General features: G+C 32.3%; 1 protein-coding gene across 2 annotated transcripts in view; it reads left to right on the forward strand.

Moving 5' to 3' along the window:
• Window positions 1-14,050, forward strand: part of LOC124369456 (endoglucanase F-like) — a 109,153-nt gene that overhangs the window by 60,831 nt on the left and 34,272 nt on the right. The window contains exon 2 of one of the 2 annotated variants that reach the window (XM_046827463.1): window positions 12,809-13,045. In XM_046827463.1, coding sequence (XP_046683419.1) covers window positions 12,811-13,045 — 235 coding nt within the window. In that variant the 5' untranslated portion in view covers window positions 12,809-12,810. The remainder of the gene's footprint in view (window positions 1-12,808; window positions 13,046-14,050) is intronic. The other variant, XM_046827464.1, reaches the window with a different exon arrangement.

Below are 14,050 nucleotides of genomic sequence, written 5' to 3' on the forward strand. Positions count from 1 at the left end.
GAGAATCATCTTTACAATAACTATTACATTATTAAATGAGCATCGTTAACTTTGCGTCGATATTTCTGTACAGTCTTCCTTATAAAAAAAAGAAGCACGCACTATTAGATTATTATTATTATGATGAATATGGCGTTGCTATTTGTCATCATAATGATAAAAGAATCAGAAACACTACGTTTCGAGATCTGCAATTTGATATATTCTTCAGTTGAATAACTAACCTAACACATAACTAATATCTAGGTTAAAATAAACAAATCAAACCAGAGCGTTGTGTGTCAACTCCATGCGCACTAACTCTAAAACCTGCACTTAATAAAACCAAAACATTAATGAATAAAACTGTAGTACAGAATACAGGTCACAATAAATCTGCACTATTGTCGGTTCTAACTAGACAGAACTGACCCAAGACCAATAGTAAATGGCGATCATCACGGCAGGAGCAAAAGGGGGAAGAAGGGGTTATTGGGTTTTTTATTATTGGTTCATTCTAGATGAACTTATTTTTAAACATACTGTAACCCCCTCCCCTATCGGTTTATTACAAATCTCTAATCTGTTCGATACTTTATGTTTCCTTGTTAGTTCATTTATCAGAATTTGCATCAAACGGCCTAATCTCGACTGCTACTTGACCGATCGGTTGGTCTGACAAATTGTATATATGAAGCATCTATTAATTTCCTATTAAAGAAATGAGGTTCTCGGTGTATTATGTTGGCTTTATCCTAATTCATACAATGGTCTTCGGACCAACAATGATTTGCAGTTTTTAACTTTTCTGTTTGCCTCTTTCTCGTGTTTTCTTTGTGTTTTTTTTATCTTCAGGTTTTAATGGTCTTTTTGTCTTGCCCATGTAAGTCGAAACGCAGTGATACTGATTTTTTACATCACTGAACAGTGGAATTTGTCCGGAAAAATCGTGTCTTCTTCAAAATTGAAACAAATGAACATAATAGCTAAATAAATAATTATGCGAGAGCAATAATTAATTGAAAATATTTATCACTTTTATTAAACTATGTATATGCAATAAACAATTTGTGTTAACGTTGTATAATTTTATATAATGTTGTATAATTGTAATAAATTGGTATAACTTTAATACTTCTTCTATAATGTGAATTATGAAATGTGATGCGTGACGTAATTACGTAATTACATATACTGATTTTACGTTCAATATTAATTTTAAGCTGTATTATCAAAAAGCTATTTATATTTATGGGTCATTACGTTCTCTTCAAATATTTTTTATTCGTTTCTTTAATATTATAAATTGTACTGAGTTTAAGTGGAAGAAAGGACTTACTTATACTATACTATATAGTCCTAACTTTGCTTCCAATAAAGCCAAATTTCATTTCATTGTTTCTAATATCTCCTATCACAGCGGCTTTTTTAATTATCAAAAATGTTCTTCCAAACAACACTGTAAATTTACATTATTAGAAAAAGTTCGTACAAATCATATGTTTACTGAAGTATTTCTCCAACGTATTCATTGATTCTCTTTCGTCGTAATAACAAAGTAGTTGTAATGCCCTGTTTTAGTGATAAAGTTGAAATTCCGACGAATAAAACAATTACAATTGTTTATTATTTTTACGTATGCTTTAAAAACAGTTGTTTTACAGTTAAAATAAAACTAACCTATTTGACACGATACAAGATAACGATTTAACAATATACAGAATGCAGCAAAATATCGAAATGCAACTTAGCTATAACTTATTTAATCAAAGTTTTGAGCAATTACCTCAACATATTCAAGCGTACGAATTGATCTAAGACGACCACTTCACGTTAAATCATGTACCACTCTTGCTATTCAAACCTCTTGTTCATTTATAAAATAGCTCACCGACTCACCTACTTAAGCTCGAGGAAAGTGTTATTCGAATGTTGCATTGTTGCAATGACATCGATAACATTTCTATCGAATTGCCACCATTTTTTAAAATGAAACTCTTTGATCTAGAGCGACCTTGCGGTTCTGATTGTAAACACCGTCGTACAAATAGTTATTGATAAACATACTGGTTCAAAATAACAAAAAATAGTACACTCGCCAACCCACCTTCACAAGTTAGTAGTAGACTGGCCAAATAAACTTAGACAACAGAATCTAGACTACACCTTAGATAAGATAAGCAGCGAGTCAGCGACACTGGGAGATAAACAATGTCGCTCACCGGTCTGCAACTTTTAACCGGTTAACTGACTTTAGCCTCACTTGATATATGTAATAAATGATTGGTCTGTTTAATAGAGTAGGCCTTAATACTTCCCCTTCAAATTGGGAAATCTTTTTTGAAGGTGTTTTCTACGTAATATCGTCTTTTTTTATTTTAAATGTCGTTTTTATCAATGGAAACTCCTTTCCATCGTTATAATTATATTGCGTTATAAATAATAATAAGTAAGTCAACCGGTGCGGTATTGTTGAATAACAACTGCGGCTCGACGCGCCGCAGAATTCACAAGTTAAAGACGTCAAGTTAAAACATGTTTAATTTAATAAACTATGTTTGGAGAATTACTCCGATAATGGAATATATGTGAAACGAACAATTAGAGAGATACTAAAACACTGAAACTTTACTAGCAGATCAGAATTTGAATAGAGAACTATATTTATTATATAACCAAACTAACCCAGACCCGTCACTAAAATAAATTATAACATTTCTTTCAAATAGTAAAACTAATTATGGTACCCATTTGATGGTGCACAATTGGATTGAGCACAATCTTGGAAATTTTTGTAAGCCGTATTGACGTCAAATGATACAATACCTCTAAAATCTAATTCTACGATGAGAAACACGTCTACCATTATAAAAGTGTTTTGATGTTCGATTGGTAATGCCTCGGTTGCGAATCGAGTTTTGCACTTCTGGTACCTGCGAATCGAATCTCTCATATTGTAATGATAATAAGGAAGTTCTAGGAAATCTGTAACGACACCTTCGTTTCCGATAATCATTAGTTGGAAAACACACTCAAATAGCTCTCATGTAGAACCCATCTTCAGCTAAATATGGAAAATTGATACTGAAAATATATCTCTTTGAATTGAAATACTGAATGAAACCTGACATCAAAATATCGTCAATTGGTTCTGCTTTTTTCCTCAATACTTCCATGTTTTAATTCAATATCCAATTAGATTCCTATTTATATTCAATTTATTTTCTATATAAACCCAGGCAAAATGTAATCTATATCGTTTATTTAAAATTTGAATACTCTATATACTAAACTATGCAACCTACGATGAGTTTCAAATTTATGATTAGTTTAATTTTCTCTCGTAATTTTAGATTGACTTATATGAAGGATTTAAAACTTTGAGAAGTGTCTACGAAACAATTATAACAAAAGAGATTAAGTATAAGTACACTGAGGAAAAGCCGAACTGCAATAATATTCCAAAGTTGATAGAATATTTAATAATGAACAACTACTCGTAAATGCTATTATATTTCTTCCTAAAACCGTTTTTGAGGTTATGTGTACTAGGTAAGCACAGTACGTTCTTTAATTCTCAGTTCAACTGTTACCTGAAATTAACCTCGTCACACGTCAGGTTATTAACACCGTATAAACTTCTCGTTCCACGAATCCTTGAACAGCTGACTGAAACGTTAACTAATCGTAACTTTGGAGTTACTAATGCGGTGTTAGGTAACCTACAGATAACCAAGCAGTTCTAATGAAAATACATACAATCTCGCTTTATTTATAGTATAAATGTACGTGTTTTCGTTATATAATACGTAACATTATTTGGTGTTAAAACTATACAAATAATCTAAACTTAGGGAAGGCATAGGAATTGTCAATTTAAATGAATTTTTCAGGTAACACTCGAATTAAGCCTTGGCCAAATAAAACGTGTTTTGTAAAAAGTAACTTTATTTTTCATCAAAATTGAAGTAATTTTGTTTTTTTCAATTTTCTTTAATTACCATCAAACTTTAAAACTCAAACCATGGTTATTAAAGTTTTGGTGGTCAATCAGGAGACATATAGTTATAATCTGACATTTCAAAATAGTTACAAAGTTTGATAATGCATTTCAACCATATTCTTGACTTTTTCTTATTTTCCGCAATGAACGCCAATTAGTGTTTTGGGTTCATGGATTTGTTACCAAAATCTGCAGAAGTGTAACCAATTGTCGGGTATGAGCTGTAAATCAGCATCATTTAGCATGCATTACATAAGCACTTCCTACAATACGAGACACCGTACCTTTAGAAAGCGGAACAATTTTAGATCTTAATTCTTTGTCTTCGTGTCCATTTATATTTCTGAAAAATGTTGTCAATAAAACAATAAAAATCACTAAATCTCTTTGTATTGCAGCCGTCTCGGCAAAACATACTTTTTATAGTATTTACATATAATCTTTAGGGTATGTCATAACCTATCATGGTAACACAAGATTTTGTATTACTCGTTTGATTAAATTGGTATGTCTCTAAATATTAGTTTCCTCGGAAGTAAACAATCTCGTCTTGTAATAAATAAATATTTTATTATTCTCACGTTATCCTTTTGCGTTGGAATCTCATTGCTTTTAGATTCAAGGCGGATGTCGGAATATATCAGCTTTCTTGACAACCCCGTCTCGTCAGTTGACTCTTTTATCTTTATCGGCACCCAACCTCACTGACCCATATTTCCAATATCCAAAATAATATTTAAACAACACATTTGGTATAGTATTCCAGATGTACACGTATATGGCGAATTAGAAAATATATGTAAAGCTCTTGTAAAATAGTGTTAGGGTATTAATTACATGATGGGTTCGGTACAGTTACTCACAAGTGTTTCACAGCCAAGGTCAAAATAATTTTATCATAATGTACAGTTATCATAAAATTATCATAAAATGGTCAGGTTATTCTAAGCTTGAGTAAAAATCACAAAATGTCAAATCACTATGTTAATTAAAGGTTTTTAGTTTTATTTGTAATATTAATGTCTGATAGGTTAAATTTAGAATACATATTTTCGCTTATTCTAGTTATGGAAGAATGTTTAATTTCTTCGTTATATAATTTAGAGTAGATGTATTACTGTAATTTGTTCTACGTGGTCTGTTCATATCCAGTTGTTTAGGTTGTCTAAAAATTAGAAATTAAACATAGGTAGATTTGTTCAAGAATTGAAAAGTCACCAATCCCACCCGATAAAAGTTTCTTTAAATACGAAATAGGCAAAGGCGTCCATATCAATTTTAAGTTTTGCCTGTAATACTAATCTGTAAATTCTCAATAGACACTGCAACTTATCAATTCACATTAAGCATAAACAAATATTAAACTTAATGCGTAAATAATGTTCAAGATCAGTTACACTTTTCGTTACTGCCAGACTATTTTAATCAATGAAGTATCATTAGAAAAGACTTATTTTAAACTGAAATTATTGTTTAAGAAGTAATATTATCTGTTATGGGTTTTATTCTCCATGCTGACAACCAAAACAAACCAAATCTGTGTGTAAGCCTGGAAGTGTGACCAGCTGGTAGCGTAGTGGTTTTCACACGCCGCCATAGAGTAAACAGTGTTTGATAACACCATTCGAACACCATTTGCTGGAAATCCAATTTATAGCTATATTTATATATTTACACGGCTATATCTATATACATAGACAGCTGACTTCACACAACACACGTATTCACAATACAAACCTTGATTGTGATGTGACATCCAATTTTTGCAGACATTTCTAACCTCAATACTTATTCAATTATTTTAATGAATACGATAAATTGATGTCATATTTTTCATGTGGCATCGTGGCGTGGAGTGTTTGCGCGAATTCCTGCTAAAATCTTCCTTTGAAATTAACGTAGTACTGCTCTTTACATGGAAATTTTTACAAAATAATACAACATAAAGCAAAATTGCATTTTACAACAATAAATGCAAAAATCTTTGTAGTTGCCTCTAATAATACATTACAAGTCTATAAGAGCAGGAAGCTATGCAGTGATGATATATTTCTTGAATGATTTTTTTTAATAAAGGGTTCATCAATTTATGTCATCCTTACAAAATTTTAAATATAACATGAACAAAAAATCAATTAAGTACCTCCAACTATAAAATACAATGCAAAGTTATGATACGATTCTTTTCTGGACAACATAAAATAAGCAATATTATAAAAACTGTAATTAATATCTTATTTTCCTTTCCAGATAAGAAAAATGGCATTAGTAATATTTTTGTAAACTACCAGCCTATTACAATTAATAAAGTTATTTTCCTACGTGACCCTGTTTCCGTTAAAACAATAGCAGTAAAACAAAATAAAATCATTTTTTATATTTTGAACAAATTCAGTAGTAGCATTGCTTTGGTGTTATCTTTAAAACTAAGTTACTGCAAATAAAATATTTGGAGTTAGGTTTTCGGTTCCAACATTTGAGAAATTTCGTCGTGAGTTGATTTATTGTGATTTAACTTCAGCTCTCAATTGTTAAATCATCTCGCACTTCAGTAATGACCAGTTAATTTCAAGTTACAAATAAATAACCACTGTTTGAGTTACGTGACATTTATAGGAAATTAAATTGTTGGAGTGCTTAAACATTTACTGTAATGTTGTAAGAATATAATTTTGTTGGGAATGCTTAGTTTCACCCCATTTCACCTTCCGCTTAGTGCAACGTCTCAGCCAACACTGCAACACTGTCACAGACTTGAGTAACTTGGCAACACTACTTAATGTGAAATATAGCAAAGTCAACATTCGAGTTGAATCAATCACACGACTTCTCCAGTATAACAAAATCTATTTATGAGTTACACACATGGTATAAATCTGCAAATTTTCGTGAGCAATGTACAAGGTGATATTATAATTGTGTTACAAAATTAGGTATCTGTGTTAAATACCTAGCTACGTTTACTGTTGTAGAGCTTCTTAGCGCTAATTTCGCTTCATGAAATAAGACAAACTTTACCTTTTTTAACTTAGTTATAATAAGTATGATATTGTATAAGTATCTCTTATATACAGATCTTTATAGAACAAATTCTGTATGAACCAAAAAAAATACTTTTGTGTGTGGATTTCTATACCAAAGTCATTATAATAATTCTATAGATGTAATATAAACTTGTAACGCTGTGTAATCATTTAATATTAATGGCCCAAAGAACTAATTTTGTATAAGTAAATAAATAAGGCAGTACACCTTATTTAAACGTGTACTTGTATTTAAACTACCTGTCACTGGAATGGGCATTAAAATGCTCCAGAATGGTAGAGAAGTTGTATGTTCCATAGACATATTGTTATCTTAGCAGATAATTGTTATGGCGAACCACGAATCTGTCGATGTTAGCGGTAATTTTGCTCGTGCTAATGATATAAATACATTAATTCGCTGTCATTAGCCCAGCTAATATGGGAACAAACACGTTCAGACTAATTACTGTGTCTTTGTTGTACCACATATGAGCTATTGCAATTGCAGTATTATTACCCATGTCCTTTATTGTCGATGTATAAATGGTGATTTAGCGTAGACATCTTGTAAAAGGTTTATTTTAAGATGATCCTTTTAGTTTGTTAGTGGCATAAAACTACGGTTACAACTACTGATGTATTGTTTGAGAATATTTACTTTCCGAAATCCAAACTGTCCCCCAAACAGCCTTCAGTGGTAGCCATCTAATGCACTTCTAGTGTAGAGCCTGCTCTGCTCTTGTGCAGCTTTCGGTCAGGTGTGAAGATTTGCTTTGAATTACACATTTAATAGTATTTTAGACGTGTTTAACCAGTTTACTGATCCATATTTTGTGAAAAATTCTACGTCAGATACACTAAATCAATCGTTTAAAAACGTAAAAAATAAAAGAGCCGAAAGCACATCAAACTGAATTCTTAACGTGTTTATGACTTTGTATCACGTTCTTTGTGTATAATTGAGACGTAATCTAACTGCTTTTACTTTTGTGTAAAACTTTATTTGATAGGTGCGACGTGAAGGTAGTGATTGGGTAATCCGAAAGTAAAATTTGAGTACCGTATACGATTATTTTGAATGTTCCGATCTTTAGATATTTTTTCAAAATAAACTAAATACACAGAATGATTTTCTGATGTTTGGAATTAACTTTGTGTTTAGGCATTACAGTAATAATTATTACTATTTTTAAACATTGTTTCTTTATTTAAGTAATAATTGACATTTGGTTAAGATAATATACTTACTACGACATGCGATGCAGGTTTATTTTACTTGTAGTGGCATATATCTAATACAGTCATACTGAACACAATGTCTGGTATAAGACACCAAATTCACACTTGATTGTTTCGGTTATATTAAAACAATCGAAGCCATTTGATGTAATATTACCCTCGAATAATCCCATTTAACTCATATATCCCCATTATTCCAATATTGGACAGCAGGAAATTCCAGAAAGTTGCCTGCAGCTTGTAAAGTCCTCTACGTCTTGCATTAAGTTCCGTGCAAATTTGTAATACAGTTTTTAAGTATGGTTAAAAATGTTTTTTTATTAAAAAAATAAAACTTTGTTGGAGTGTTACTTTGCTCATGATTACCTTCGTTCCATTCAGCCAACACTACTCTATTAATGAATAATTCATTATTACCAACCATACTAATAAATAATTTACCATAACTATTATTCTTCAACAATCTAATTTCATATGTTAAATATAAAATATAACATCCCATTGGGTATATGTATATATATAATATGTAAATCAAACATAAAAATATATACAAATACAGATTTAATGAGTTTTAAGTCGTTTTAAAGACATTTGGTCTTACGATTATATGTTAGTTTGGTTATTTACACGCATATATGACAGAAAAGGGCAAATAAAAAATAATTTAAACGTAAAAAGTGAGTGCTCTGTGATGTATTCTAACATGCTCGCCAAAACATTCAAAATATTCTTACATATTTCGATACTTTTAAATAATTGAACATGAAGTTTCGATTACGAAATCTGATCGAATATGCCATCACTATCTGAATGTGTTTCTACAGAACCTAATACTTAAACTATGTATTACTACAGGTCAAACAAAACATTCGTTAAGAAAATACTATTATTAATTACAAACCAATATTTTAACGTTTACAATAACATCTAATGTTCCTTATAGGAATTGCCGATAAAGTGAATTTCCATAAGAAAGAACGTTTGAAAATTGAAGTCCTAAGCTAATCAAGAAATATTACTGCAGCTTTAGCGTTTATGTATTTAAAGCTCAAACTCCAGATTTAAATTTCTTCTCTTCGCTGTGTTGTGTGTGTTCATATAAGTTAGACCAAAGTAAAAATATACTCATAAATAAACATTAACTATGAGGTTTAATATTTAGTAATATTACAATGTTAAAATGAATGAATTCAATAAAATTAAAATTTTACCTTAACATTTTGCGGTAAACTCAAAAACATTGTATTGTTTAAGAGTATTTGTTAAGTTAAAATTTTGACGGGCCACCATTTTGTACTGGATTGAGATACAGCAGACATCTGGTATGTGTCGTTGTTCTTCTTTTACAAGAGCCTTTAAAATGATATAGGGGTTTATATTTACAAATGTTTACTTACCCGTCCCTCCAATCAACCATTTTGTACTGGATTGAGATACAGCAGACATCTGGTATGTGTCGTTGTTCTTCTTTTACAAGAGCCTTTAAAATGATATAGGGGTTTATATTTACAAATGTTTACTTACCCGTCCCTCCAATCTACCATTTTGGGCTGGGAATTAAGTTTTCGTATATCACAAATACCACGATTTATAGTCTTATAATTTTCCCCCATTGATATTGGTTTATATATCTCTGGTCAAAAGTGAATAGAAGGTGGGGATTTTTGTGTCACCTAGTATGCGACGGTACCATATCACAGATACGATTACAGATAACGCAAATGTATCCCAAGACCTAGTAACAGTAACTAGTAAAAGTTTGAATCCGCGGTAATCTAAAATATAGAATAAAATCAAATTAAGCCAAATTTAGGATTTAAACCTATTTACTAACATAATTATTACAGATAACCTAGCCCGTTTCTGTTAAACCTGGTTCACACAGCCACATCTCGTCACATTAATGTTTTTGCTGTCATGGTTACCCATGTGTATCTGAACCAACAGAAATGCATTTTTAGTAGACAATATTCTGCAAAAACTATTCTAAGATATTTCAGTATTTCATAACATTGAACTCAACGTATCTCTGAAATGTGCGACTTCTTGGAAACGAACGTAATAAAACAAGTGCGTATACAAGTAACAATTTGAGATTCATCAATCACAAGTCTACGAAACATCTGCTAAATAAAACGATGAGGTGATGTGGTTCCCCATCCATCATGCCCCGACACAGGTGTCCTTGAAAGCTTCTTATTTCGCTCTCTTGTCCTGTCCCATCCTATATCGGTCCTGTCCCACAGTCTACTACTTGGTTCCTTCCCGAATTTGGGGAATATGGCGCTATTAATACGCAAGATTTTCGGGCTGAGAAAGCCTTTATTCAAAACAAACATAAATACCGGAGTTTTAGTGATTTATCTGTAGCGGGAGGTCCGGCGTTAGAATCACTATAGTCCTTTGTCCAGTCTCCTCACTCACTCTGATTGATAGTGGTTATCAATGCCACCTGCTGTCAGATATCGGGCGACCCGCAGCTTATCAGCGTTAGAATCACTGTAGCCCTTTGCCCAGTCTCCTCACTCACTATACTTGATAGTGGTTATCAATGATGTGACCTGCTGTCAGATAGGCTTCTTTGTCCTATGCTGCAGTTGGGTCAACCGTACTTTGTACCTCTAGGTTTGTTCCAGAACATAGAATATGGAATTTACTTCCGTTTGTTTCATTTATATGTATATTACTTATCAATTCCCACAGAATATTGATAAACTCATTTTCAGCACTGTCTTAAGTTAACTGCACATAACCTTTTTAAATTTACTTCAACCACTCCACTAAAAATGAACAAATTATGGATTTGTTGACACAACAATTTTGGATTGGCGTAACACGTTGTTTAGTCAACAACACTTTTGCTGTTTGCAGATCTTCATGTTAGCTATAATACAGTGATATTTCACCACTCATCAGTAAAATGGAAGAGTTATGCTCAATAATATGTCCAATAATGCACTGTAACTATCACTGTACACCCATTAATCGTCATCAACCTCCAGACTAATTCAAAAAGTTCTATGAGACTTAAAATGAGAAACAAGAACATTTCAATGCTTAATTCATTATAACTATCGTTTTCGTTATCCATTCCATTATCGTTATCGTTTAATACAACTTGACACTCGTGTGTACATACACTTGTTTAGCCGTGTTTACATACATATATGACTTGGTGAAAAAATTAATGTTAATCTTTTCTTATCTTACATATCTATGATTGTGATAAGTTCAATACCAAACAATATCCAAAAGCTATGTAATGCCGACAAGTCAATTTGATCTTTTGACCTGTGATTAGCATGTAACCGCGTTTTAGACGAGTTTATGATAATATTGTATTATCTGATGGAAAAAGGATTTTCCAGACATTTGCCATCGTTCAGTGATACAATACAATTAGTAATACTACAGTTCGAGATCTGCAATCTGATCTCTTCCTCTGATGAATTACTAACCTACTAACTATAAACTAGGTTAAAGTAAACAAAACATACCAGAGCGTTGTGATACACATAAGTCAGTAACCACAACATCCATGTCGTGTGTCTATTCAATGCTCTTTAACTCACTACATTATATTTTACCCTAATTCGCTAAGGTCCAAGTGAATGCGTACTTCTTTACGTTCTTTCCTCTGCTGTGATTAATTATACATAAAACAAGCGAAACAATTATAATCTCCTTTTCTCCGTAATTTTAGCCAAAACTGAATTTATAATTATGTCATTGAATAATAACTGCAACACTGCATGTTCACTATTTTAATGTTCCATGTTCACTGTTCTGGTTTACAAAGTGTTCCTTGGTGATTGTGATTTGATTTTTATATTTGGATCCTATCTCCAGGAAATATTATCAAAAAGGTATTATTAAACATATTGTACTTGTACCAATCTAATACTCGTATTGAAACAAAATTTATCTTTCAAGGACTAAACTGCTCATTGTTGGGCTGTACTAAAAGAACCCTATCATCAACATTCTGTCATAGAGGGACCCTTCTCAATGAGCGCAAAGCAACCGCTCTGCACCGTGAAATATTCGTATACGTAATTCAGTACTAAATTAGGGATTGCTGAGCTTTCGAGTACGAAGATAAGTGATAACTGTTTTACAGCAAAATTTATGTACCATTTGTACTTATATATTATTGTTACTCAATTGTCTAAAATCACTCAAATTTCTGAATATTTCGACCTTGCTGTGGAGATCATAAATCAACAGATGTTAAACCGAAATTGCCAATAATTGGTTTAAAATTTGTTTACTGAAAATGGGTGTCTATAACGATACCGACATGTTTAAATAACTTAATATTGTAAACGATGTTTTGACGCGGTTCACACCGGAAAACTGAGATGTTAGTTGATTGGCAGTTTCGGTCGTCTGTTGACTGATCAATGGCTCTCCACAGTGGGGTTGAAATATTCTAACAATTGAATTGTGTAAGCAATTTTTGGAGGCTTCGAGAACAGAAAATTCAGATATTGGTGTAGTATCTAAAACCAATTTTGTAACCCTACAAAAGCTGCATCAACATTTCATTATTGTACGAAAGGAATGATGTTCCAGATGGGAGCTGTGTGGATCGTTTCCATTATTTTAATCCAAGGATGCTGCATGGTATTCTGCGCTGAGCACGATTACGGAAAAATTTTGCACTTGTCCCTACTTTTCTATGAGGCACAGAGATCTGGGAAATTGCCTCCCGATAACCGTATACCTTGGAGAGGCGACTCTGCTCTTCTTGACACAGGTCTGAAAGGTGAAGATCTCACAGGAGGCTATTACGACGGTAAGGCTGTTCAGTGCTATATTCATTATATTTTGCGAAGGTGTAAGTTTTTAGCAATCGAAAGATAATTTTTTTTTATAAAATACCAACCAATATGTTTAGATATATATTTCATTACTTTAGATATCTAAAGTTAGAAATTATTAATCATATTACAACCACAACTACACATTACTTTTGTGCTTCCTGTATATCTGTACTTCTTATGATATATTTTGTTATGTTAAATCAAACGATTGCAACCCTCTCCCCCCACCTTTTTGAATCATACCAACAAAACCACTTCAATGGTGCAATAATATTGTGACCGTCTATTTGTAGGCCACCACGGTTTAAAGTTGAAGGAGACAACGGAGAGCCACGGTAAGCATTTCTTTTCATCACGATCTTGATGTTTTGGAAGTAGAGGAATTAACGTCCACTTGATAATCCCTGTTTGATGACATAGGCGTCTGAAAAGAGATGTACTGAACAGAAAAGGAAAGTGGAGCAAAGCTGAAGAGGCTCGATACCCGGACGAGTTCTTGTACTGTTCCTTGTTAGGAGAAGACAACATTTAGCCGCATTCCGTCTAATCCTTATTACAAAACATAATGGTGTGCAATAAGTCACTTAGTGACAACTGGTTTGATCAGCTTCACTTTCATAATTACGCTGAGACACTCCTGGTGATGGCTGTAACCCGAGTTTACTGAACATGCCTCATTTATACTCAGACTGCACTCATTTCATTGCATATTCTCCTTCTGCTATTAGATTTACAAAATGTTGTGGAAAATATACAGAGCCCACAACATTGTTTTGAAAAGACTTCTCATTGAAAATACTGTTAAACTAATTCAAAGAGAAAAATATTAGTATTACATTACCATCTGAGGTTTGAAACTGTACAGTTAATATATTACTCAAATTATTGTTTTGAATAATGATTCTTAAATTGGTCAAATCATAGTTGTCATAGAGGTCCTTTCAGTTCTATAATATACTTATTATTAAATCGCAATC

Source organism: Homalodisca vitripennis, chromosome X (genome assembly GCF_021130785.1).
Source record: "Homalodisca vitripennis isolate AUS2020 chromosome X, UT_GWSS_2.1, whole genome shotgun sequence".
In the NCBI taxonomy this organism is placed as follows: Eukaryota; Metazoa; Arthropoda; class Insecta; order Hemiptera; family Cicadellidae; genus Homalodisca; species Homalodisca vitripennis.